Source organism: Trachurus trachurus (assembly GCF_905171665.1).
Source record: "Trachurus trachurus genome assembly, chromosome: 9".
NCBI lineage: Eukaryota > Metazoa > Chordata > Actinopteri > Carangiformes > Carangidae > Trachurus > Trachurus trachurus.
In genome coordinates this window covers 30,717,220-30,728,138 of record NC_139895.1, presented here as the reverse complement: position 1 = coordinate 30,728,138, position 10,919 = coordinate 30,717,220, and the positions used below count along the sequence as shown (strand labels likewise).

Here is a 10,919-nt window from a genome sequence, read left to right as displayed (position 1 = left end):
TAACAGCCATTAAATTAATTTCTGATGAGTTTAAAGATGGTGATGTTTGTACTTCTGTACTAATTATTTTGATCTGAAATAAATAATAAACAAAGTCAAGCACTCAAAACCTTTAAGTCAAGTGAGAACAAAGTCATATTGCACCAGGAACTTGTTAAGTATAAACAAGGAAAAAATAGTTAAACTATTACAATTAGCAAATTGTTATTTTAAAGTTTTTGCATATATATTTAACACAATATATTAAAATATAGAATTTCCATCGTAGAGAATCGCTTCTCATCTCAAAGGCAGTGCATTAACCATCACCAACACCAACATTCCCACTTCCCACAATCCTTTGACAGCAGCTTTTCCACTCAGCTCCAACACACTCAGTACATTGTGTGTCTATGCCGGCGTGGCGCTCTGCCAGCGACTCCAGCACCAGTTCAGTTGCAGCTCCCATACGGCCCCAGTGGGACAGAAACGCCATGCCAGGCTCCTGAGCGGGATCACTGCTTGGCGGTGGCTGTGTCTTCCAGGAGAGCTCTCATGTCCAACAGAGCATCCTCTACAGCCCGGGCAAACTTGGCAGCGTTCGTCTCCTCACAGCTGTTGAAGGCCGTGATGGCGATGTTGATGTGCTCATCCATGGGATTGTAACACACTCCGTAGCCATCTGGCACCATTGGACCAAAGCACATCACACAGTCTGTCTTGGAGCCAACCTGGACACGGAGACGAAGTGAGACGAGGGCAAACACTCAAACAAACAAATACTAAAAAAAAACCAAATAATCATGCGTTCAGTAACTGCTTAGATGCAATATACCTGGCTGGTGGAGAGATTATAATGCTGACACACAGCGTAAGAGGTATCCATGAATATCTCAGGCATGGATGTCAGGTCTTCAATTCCCTGAATCCTCAACCCGAGCAGATGTCTGTCTATACCTTGTCCATGAATGGCCTAAAAAAGAAGAGTTGAATGTGTGGTACTGACTTTAATGAGATAGTTTCAGGAAAAACACCATGAAATGTATATTAATGAAGTCCAGCGCTTACACCGTATGTGTTTTCCTGATGTGTCTGCACGGCCCTCTGCAGCAGTGTCAGCCTCTCTGTGTTCTGTGGATAGGGTTTACTGTTCAGACAACTTGATCTCTAAAATTGTACATTATTGTGAAACTCTAGTTGTTGTACCCGTACCTGTTTAGCTGAATCTCCCATTGCCTGGACAAATTTAAAGGAGTCTACAGTCGTCACATTGATGGCGTCTGTCCGCCCATATTTAAACATCCGTAACGAAGCACTTTCATATGTAGAGCAGCAATCATTATACATCCTGGAAATCAAAAATAAACACAAAAAAATGTATCAGATTATTTCAACCACAGAAAGGAAAAAGGAGAGTTAGAAGTCAGTTTGCTGTACAAAAGGTAGCAGACACCCCCCCTTGTTTCTCTTTTGATATGTATTCACATATTTACTTATTCTGTATCAAGAGGTAGTTTCGGTAACACTTTACAATAAGGGTCCCTTAATTAACGTTAGTTAGTACATTATTAAGCATTAATTAACTGTTTACAGATATATTAACAATCATTATTATGTATTACTTATAATTAGGAAACACATTATTTAATGTAGCCTTTTAGTAAGCAGTTAATTAATGTTTACTACTCAAAGTTAGTTATTACATTTTTAAAAGTTGAATAATGTAATTAGTTATCATTATGTATGCATTACTCAGCATTAATTAACACATTAGTTTATATATTAATGCTTAATATTGTACTAACTAACGTGAATTAAGGGACCCTTATTGTTACTGTAGTTTCAGCCCCCCAAGTGACTTTGTTCTTCTTTTTGTTCTTTTTCTCCATATTCATTTATCTGTACTTATTTTTGCGTGCGTTGAACGTTGTTGAGAAGAAAAAAGTTAAGTATGATCACTTGTGTAAATGCACCCCCCCATCCTCCTTCTTCTAACTAGTTAAATAAAAGGAGGGCCCTCAGATACAGAGGGAGCTCACTGGATTCCCTCATCAGCCATGAGCTGCAAATAGCTTTGAGTTACTTTAAGGAAAAAGTGCCACATTTTTAAAGACCCCCAGAATCCATGAGATTCATCATCATACAGGGAAACAAATCTACTGATGGCATGTGGTTGCACTAATGGAGGTCAGGGTGAGGGTTTTTTTCTTCCCTCCTCTTCTTTTTTTCTTCGTTGTTTGAGCTGGTCCCCAGAAAGTGAAATAACAGGATTTGGTTTAGAGAGATAGTCAGAAGGAAAGTTAGTAACTAGCTAATGATGACAGATTTATAAGTAACCTCACTTAATGCAGAGGGGGTGGTATAAGAAACCCACTGATCAAAAGAGGAACCCTTACAACTATTAGAGAACTTGCTGCTGCTCAAGCTTTTTCCTCATCTTATTGCTTTGCAAAACATCTAGAAAACACAACTTGTAATATGTTGAGAGGACTGTTGCAGATAAGAACCTACATTTTTTTTAGACAGTGGTAAAATATGGGACATAGAAATAACATCGGTAAACAGGAGGGAGTCTTATCAATGCCTAAAATGATAATATTGATGAGTTCAGAGGCAATGGGGATTAACAGTAATTGGTTGAGCGTTGAAGTTCAAGTCAAAGTCCAAGTCTAACTGTCAACATTAAAACATGGATCATAGAAGATCATAGCTAATGGATGGGATGAAGTTTAGAGACTTAACAACCCAATGACATGATACCAGATTTAAAGATAAAAAGCAACAATGATAAAACATTAACATAGTGACAACAAGTCTCTCCTTTCAAAGCGACCTCTTACCTAAAGTAGGCGAGTTGAAAAGCCATCTGCACAAAACCATCTGGACTCAGCTTATGTTGCTTTGGCACATTTTTTCCAAAATGGGAAAACATCAGCACCTTCACATCTAAGTCATGCACCATTCTAGTGAGACAAAGAGAAAGAAGAGTAAGTTTCTATAACATCAAAGCTAAGACGATGATACTGATGATCATGACTGCACTTCACATACATGTTCATATTCTGTTTGGCCTTCTCAATGTCTCTCTTGACCTCAGGCGTAATGTTAAAACGCAACTTCTGAGGTGCAGCCAGGGGAACCATGGGTGAACGGACTATTTCGGTTTTCCGCCTGTTGAGAAAACGTGAAATAGTGAGTGAATCTGAATTCATTTAAAACTGGACACAACACTAACCTAACAACTGAATGAAACTTACATGTATTTAACAACATAATCAATGAGAAACACGATGGGTGGGCCTTCGGCAGGCGCATGTTCATACACCAGTCCACACGTACCGTCTTCCCCAACGATAAACTGAGGATGATTTACAGATGCATTCAAATTCCAAACCAGTGTCAACAGTCCTGTGTATCGTCTTACATGTTAGGTCATTTGTCTCAAACTGACCTGCAATGTCTTGTCGAACCAGCGGTTGCCGCTGTTCCAGCGAGCTCCTCCTCCGTGGAGCATCTGTGCAGCAACACGGCTCTGGTACAGGTCATCTGACACGCGTGGCATCGGAGCATCCAAACAAACTGAGAAGATACTTTTCTGGATGGCACGGACTGATTCCTTATTTGTCTTATCTGAGAATGGATAAAAAAACCTTCAGGATCTAAAATATAGTTCATACCAAATATACTCTCTTATTAGAAAATAAATCAAGATATGTTTGTGCTCCTCCTCACCCTTGATCAGGTTGTTGTAGGCTTTTCCCCACGTGTTGCGGTGCTGGGATGTCAGGATCCCAATCGGCTCCTTGTTAGTCTGCAAAGAGGTGTTCCAGATCTTCTCCAGCTGCATGTAAATCTGGTCTACTGTCAGTGGGCTGCCATCACTGTTGTACACATCTAAGACAAAGAACTGGGGGGAAAAGACACAGAGACAATATTTATTTCGCCACTGCACTGAAGATAATGGTATTTCAAAATTAGCTTATGTTGAAACGTCATGCTGAAATGTTGAAGATACAAAGAGAAGGACAGCAGTGCCACCTAGAGTACCTGGAAGTTGTGGACCACAGTGATGTGAGTGGGAGCCGTCTTCCCGATGGCGTGGTTTACAACAGTATCTCTCTTTGGACCAGGGATACGACAGGAGGACAAGATCTGGTAATACTGATCCATACACAGCGGCTTCCCACTTAGGTACTCTACAGGCAGGGTCTCACTGTGACACAGTATATCCACAACCCATTATCCACTTGTATTTTAGTAAAGATGACAATGAGATTTCTGTCACAACATTATGATATCTGTAGCAATTTCAGACAGACTCACGTATCAATCATTTTCTTGAAGTCCAACACTCCTGCGATCAATCTGGCAGCAAATCTGCAGACAGGATACAATTATGTTACTGCCAACTACATCATGTTCTCTTGTTTAATTTGCCTAAACATCAACAAGCTACTATGCATATAAGGTACACAACACTCAATTGTTGGTTATGAACATATCTAATTGTGCAACTTGATAACAAATGATGAGCCTCCTGTATCCAGCATGCCTAAACCACTGGCTTAACTGCTGTATTTGTCTACCGGGACACCATGTGTGCTGCATATCCAATGGGTCACAGCGGACAGAAACAGCTGAGCAATGCTATGGACAGCCAGAGCGCTTTAAATAGTCAGCATGCGAAGGGAAGGGAAGCCTGTGCAAAGGTCGGCTTGAAATACCAGCTTCATCTGAGCTTGTTTATACTGTACTTCAACACAAAGTAAATCACTTTCAGGAACAACCTCTTCAGTGTGCATTTAATTAGCCATTGAAGAATTATAACTGGCTTTTTTATTTTATTTTATAGAGATTTATTAGTAAGAGTTTTGCAACTGTAGCTGCTCCTGCATGTGGATCCAACTTTCTCACCTCATCTGTCCTTGGCGATCGGTGAAGTGCATGCGCGGAAGGACAACCCCGGGACTGGTATAGACTGCCACAGGCATACGGCAGTCCAGATAGGCTGACTGCATCCACCATTCTGTCAGCTACATAAACACAGCAGCAGTCAGACAGCAAGATATAATACGTTTGCATATATTGTTACATGTAAACATAGTGATATCTGATACTAAAACAGGTCCACATATACAGTTCTTCCATAAAATACCTTACATCAACTTGTCATTCAAGAATTTCAAATTGTAAAGTAAGCATGAGTTTGCAGACTCAGACTGATACTCCCATGTCTCCCCCCACTGGCCGACCATTTACACCTCACTACAAAATTAAAAGTGCAGCTAATGACAAAGGACATAGAGTCAGTCTCTGAAATAAGTTAGGCTTTAGCTTATTTAGTCGACACACTCCACCACACGCCACCCTTCTACATAAAAATTCTAAAACCAAATATCTACCCAGTTTTCCGTCTTGCGTGCTCGTCGCTCCAGGCCTTTCTGCAGCCTTTCCCCAACACCACCCTTGAGAAACTCCTCCACTAGCTCCCGGGTGTGCTCCAGCTCCTCCTGGCTGACAATGGGCTCCAGAGAGGCCAGGTAGCGCTCACATGTCTGCTTCAAAGGCGGCACAGGCAGCTTAGGTAAACCCTCCTGGTGCATCAGGGACCTTTCTGGAATCTGTATTACTGGTCTGACCAGGCGACATGGCTTCACCACCCCTGGCCGCAGCTACAAGACATGAAATTAATTAGCACAAACTCTCTCCTGCCGTTAAAGATTTCACTGGAAAAATATTACACAACTACTCTTAGTTCAAATGTTGTAATACAGGACTCGATTGCATTGCGTTGATGTCTTACTGATAATCTCACAAGTTGAGCCACAGAGACATCTGACCTACAGAGGTCAATGATGCTGCCTCACAAATCCAGGTGTCAACACATGTTGTTAAATATGAAGTGTATGCAATCAAACCCTCATACATGAAACTAAAGTGTAAGTGACAAACAAGTACACAAGTAAGAAATGGCTTCTTGATCGTGTACAAAAGCATATTTTTACAGTAAAATGATCTGAAAATCAACACCAAAACAACAGGGTGAGGCAGTCATAGGCTACTGTTGGAGTGACTGGTGTAGACTCTGCCAGCTTATAAATAGAAGGTTGACACAGTTGGACCTTTGGAATGGTTACTAAAACAAACAGACATGAAAGCAAGAAATCTATCTGGGCCTTCATGTCCACTGCTGATTATCAATTTCATTAGGTGATCTAATGATGATAAGGATTTATAGTAAATTTGAAGGGTGTCCTAAAGAATTTGTTCATTAAGTAACAGGGGCAAGGCAGATTCATTTCGAAATGGTCAGAGATACAACAATAATAAAAGTAATAATAAAATAAAAATCACTAATAATAATTTTCATTTTGGTCAAGTTTCTGGGCCTACAATACAGAACTTCCGGTAGAGGTTTTCAAAATAAAAACATTATGACGACCGAGTATTGCAGCGTTATTATCATGTCTTAAACAACACGTCATAACAGCGAATATAAAAGTAAAGGTAGGAGTAAGGACGACCTCTGCGGTGGATGTAACTACAACTACAGTGGTGTTTCCGATGTCCTTTTTCCAGCGTGCACCTTTAGCTAATGTTGTGCTAATGGCTATGCTAGGCTAACGTTATGCAAAAACATCGCGACGAGAGGCGGTGGAAACGCTTTAAAATGATACTTCGTCCTCACATTATGCAGTACTGCACATTATGACAGCATGCAGTGGCGAAACACTAGTTACATTTTAACCTAATATCGTCACGTTGTTGTTGTCCCGCAGAGCGCCCCACCCCCTTCACCCAGCCTGATGCCGTAAAACTACACGTAAGGCCACTGCGTTTGTTACAACGCACTTAAAATACATATAAAGAATAACAACAGCACACTCACCGCGGCTCTGACAAAAACACCCAACATGTTGTCAGACAGATGCGCTAAAGTCTCTCGACTCTCCCGGTAATATAGATGGGAAACCCTCGGGCAGTCATGTCTCAAGGACAAGCAGACTGTCTATTCCTAGCTGCTCGCCCCCCCTCGGACCCACAGAGCTAAGACAACCGAGCTCCCACTGAAACTCCTGTTTATCCATTTGGAGTTTGGAGGGTGCCTACATACCTGACTGCCTTTAAACTACTGTAGCCTACACATCATTAGCAATAAAAGCTGCCTCATCTCGCTGTCTTATTTATTTTACAAGGAGAATTAATGGATAGGCCTAGTGATCCATAAGAGTCATAAAGTATTCATCAGTTTTGATTAGGGCAGAGCCACTCTGGCCTAGATGGGTGACATATTATAGTAACTAACAGAAATTGGAAAAGACTACATAAAATAGTCTACAAGGTCACTATAGACCCTATAGACCCTATAGATGCATGGCCTATCTATGATAGAGCCATTTTTGTGCACGAGCAGGGCCGTTGCTAGGAATTCTGGGCCCCCTGAAAGAATACTAAAGTGGGCCCCTGACTTTGCCACTGTTTTTCTTAGACTACGTATATGTAGCCTATTATTTTTTTTTATTTAGCCTACTTTGTTTTAATGCAGCATTACTATGAGTATTAGTCAGGGTCTTATGCAGAATAATTCAGTCATACAAAGATTATAGACTAGGCTACTGGGGTTTTTTGTGGGCCCTGGGTGCTGGGCCCCTAGAATCACCCTATAGCCTACTCCCCTATACAATGGCCCTGTGCACGAGTAGCAATAACCTACAGTGATGTAATTTATTAAGAGCAGAAGCTGTAATTTAAAGCCAACACATTTTTATTTTTAAATAATGTTAGTTTTATTGATGAATAAAGGCAGGCCCTGATATAGGCTAGTTGAAATAATACATTTACAGAATGATACTCTGCGTTGGTCTGGTGCATGAGGCTGCACATATCTCTACTGGCCACATGGTGGAGCTCGTCAAACATCTTTCCAGAGGAACAGCGTTAACTCATTTCTTCAGGAAATACAAACCAAAGACAGACTCCAGTGCAGTACAACGAATCACCAGAAAATAAGGTTTTAAATGAAAGGTACAGTTCATTTATACTGTGTAGAACTGTTAGATTAATTGGCACTAGAAACGTCACTGTGCAAAAGTGAACCAAAACGGATGAGCTTGCTCTATATAGTCACATTTCATCAACATTTTTCAATAACAGAGGAGAGAGAGAATTGCAGTCGTGTCATGGTTTATTTAAAAGCAATAAAATAAAGCGATACAAAGAAAAAACAATCATACAAATCAAAATGCCTCAATTGCTCTAGTCCAGCCGCTGCCTGTCAACAGTGTATGTTTTAAACAAATTGTTTGAGCGGCGAATATTTGCTCAAGGTCCGTCTGCTGCCAACTCACAAACTCAGATAGTCCACCTGAGCCCAACACTGAGATCAGGTTGGAGATGTTCGTGCTGTCCAACTGGTCCGAGTCTGAATATGAATCATCATCAGTCCTCATTCTCTTACACGGCACCGGCCCAAAGTCTGGCAAATAAAACTCTGGATCAACAATATAATAACTTGTGTCCATCTTTCGCTTTTTAGCGTAGCACTGCGCGCCCTGCGGCTGTTTTGGCTGCGCGCAACAGTCTGAGTGGAAGTATCCATTTGTGACAGTAGTCACCACATGCGTGTCCAAGTCCAGGACGGTCTTTTGGTTGGCTTGTGTGTTTGGGATAGGTAACTCCCAGGAGGATTTGTCTGCACAACTCCAACAGGCTTCCGAAACCATGAGGTCAGAGTCGTTTGGTGAAACCATTGCGCAGGCAGATGCGTCTTGGTGCGCCACCTCTGCAGGCTGGCCGTTGGGCTGGTGCGCTCCGCAGTGCCAAGTGTCCGACTCAACCCCAGTAAAGTTGCAGTAGAAGTCATCGGCCAACTCCGTAAAGCTCCCGGTCAATTCGAGGTATTCTTGCCTTTCGCGGGCTGCAGCTACGTCCTCATACTGATGCGTCCTCTGCGTTTGCGACAAGTTTTTGCTCATGTAAAACTGCCTGGCGTTTCTCAGTACGTACGTTACCAGTAAGTTCTTGTGGAGCTTGATGCCTCCTCTCTGCGTCCTGGAGCTTTGGATTTTCCTCAAAGAAATGGAGATCAGATTCTGTGCGTCAAATGCACACTCCATCCTCAATCGGACCAACCTTTCTTTCCTCTCAGTCTCTCAAAACGTTTCTTTCTTGACTGGAGAAATATGTATGTCTTTAGTTGAGATTCCTACTTGATTCGTGTAGACTGTGTCCATAGCGCTCCATGTCTTCCCAGTAAGGGCATGGATTTGCAACTCTCATCTTTCCTTGCCACGCCCTCACGTAGACATTGTCCAATGGGAGGGAGGCGGTGCTTCTGTTATACGCAAATATCACTACTAGCCTCATTCAGAATGCACGTAGGAACGGGCATGCTGCATTTCACTAAATGTGCTCTGAGCTTTTTAAATCTCAGTGCGGACAAAATCACTAGACTTTACTGTCCATGTAGAGTAGAATAAGACACTGTAAAACTGAATAAAGTGAAGAGAAACAGAGAGAAGAGAGCAGTATGGAACAGATTGTAGAAGACATTAACACAATAGAGCAGAACATAGTGTTGGCTAGAGGAGAGAGAGGGAGACGACACTATAGCAAAGAGTTATAGAATAGAATTGGGTAGAATAGAAGAGAAGATAATACATGGTCAGAATAGGATCGAATATGGTGTAGTGTGATAGAATAGAGCAGAATAATGCCACAGAAGAATTAAATAGAATAGAGAGTGATAGAGCTGAACAGAAGAGAAGTAGAACAGTACAACAGAGCAGAATAGAACAGATGGTTAAAAGAATTGAGAGAACACCACGGAGTGTAACAGAATAAGAGAGTAGAATATATAAGAGTAATATGATAGAATAGAATAGAATGGAAAGTAAATGAATAAAGTAGAACAGAATTAAGTATACAGTATATGAGACGTATAGAATAGAATAGAATAGAATAGAATAGAATAGAGAGTTACTGAATAGAATATATCAAGGCAATAGAATAGAAAAGTACATAACAGAGCAAATAGAATAGAATAGAGAGTAACTGAGTAACTTACAGTAATAGAATGGAACAGTGTAATACGACAGAATAGAATAGAATAGAATAGAATAGAATAGAGTAAATGGATAGAATGGAACAGAGTAATAGGCCAGAATAGAATGTAGCATAGAGTAAATGAATAGAATGGAACCGAGTAATAGAACAGAATAGATCATGACAGAGGAATAGAATAGAATAGAAAGTAAATGAATGGAGTGGAACAGAATAGTATAATAATAGTATATATGGGAGGTATAGAATAGAACAGAACAGAATAGAATAGAGAGTGACTGAATAGAATATATCAAGGCAATAGAATAGAAAAGTATATAACAGAGTAAATAGAATATAGAGTAACTGAGTAACATAATAGAATGGAACAGAGTAATATGGCAGAATAGAATAGAATAGAATACAGTAAATGGATGGAATGGAACAGAGTAATAGGGCAGAATAGAATGTAGCATAGAGTAAATGAATAGAATGGAACCAAGTAATAGAACAGAATAGATCATAACAGAGGAATAGAATAGAATAGAATAGAATAGAATAGAATAGAATAGAATAGAATAGAATAGAATAGAATAGAATAGAAAGTAAATGAATGGAGTGGAACAGAATAGTATAATACAGTAATAGTATATGTGAGAGGTATAGAAGAGAAGAGAAGAGAAGAGAAGAGAAGAGAAGAGAAGAGAAGAGAAGAGAAGAGAAGAGAAGAGAAGAGAAGAGAAGAGAAGAGATAAATACAGAGTAACAGAAAAAAAACAGAGTATTAGGTTGGTAGTAGAATATAGCAGAAGTAGAAGAGAGTAGAATAGGACAGAACAGTGTTATGGAAAAGATTGAACTGACATAGAAAGTAACAGAACAGAATAGAACAGAGGGCT

The 10,919-nt window shown here is 40.4% G+C and overlaps 2 protein-coding genes across 2 annotated transcripts; both read right to left on the bottom strand.

The window, feature by feature from the left end:
* Positions 1-138: 138 nt before the first annotated feature.
* Positions 139-7,038, bottom strand: LOC310991736 (carnitine O-acetyltransferase-like). Its single transcript, XM_083979622.1, has 14 exons — positions 6,869-7,038; positions 5,382-5,651; positions 4,894-5,012; positions 4,303-4,356; positions 4,027-4,192; positions 3,712-3,886; positions 3,431-3,609; positions 3,237-3,337; positions 3,031-3,150; positions 2,820-2,942; positions 1,192-1,327; positions 1,048-1,110; positions 815-952; positions 139-710 (listed from the first exon to the last, which is right to left on the bottom strand). The coding sequence occupies exons 1-14, from the start codon at positions 6,893-6,895 to the stop codon at positions 495-497; spliced, it is 1,887 nt and encodes a 628-aa protein (XP_083835748.1). The 5' UTR covers positions 6,896-7,038; the 3' UTR covers positions 139-494.
* Positions 7,039-8,196: 1,158 nt separating this feature from the next.
* Positions 8,197-9,220, bottom strand: LOC310992037 (immediate early response gene 5-like protein). The gene has a single exon (XM_083980001.1). The coding sequence runs from the start codon at positions 9,093-9,095 to the stop codon at positions 8,217-8,219; it is 879 nt and encodes a 292-aa protein (XP_083836127.1). The 5' UTR covers positions 9,096-9,220; the 3' UTR covers positions 8,197-8,216.
* Positions 9,221-10,919: the final 1,699 nt, after the last annotated feature.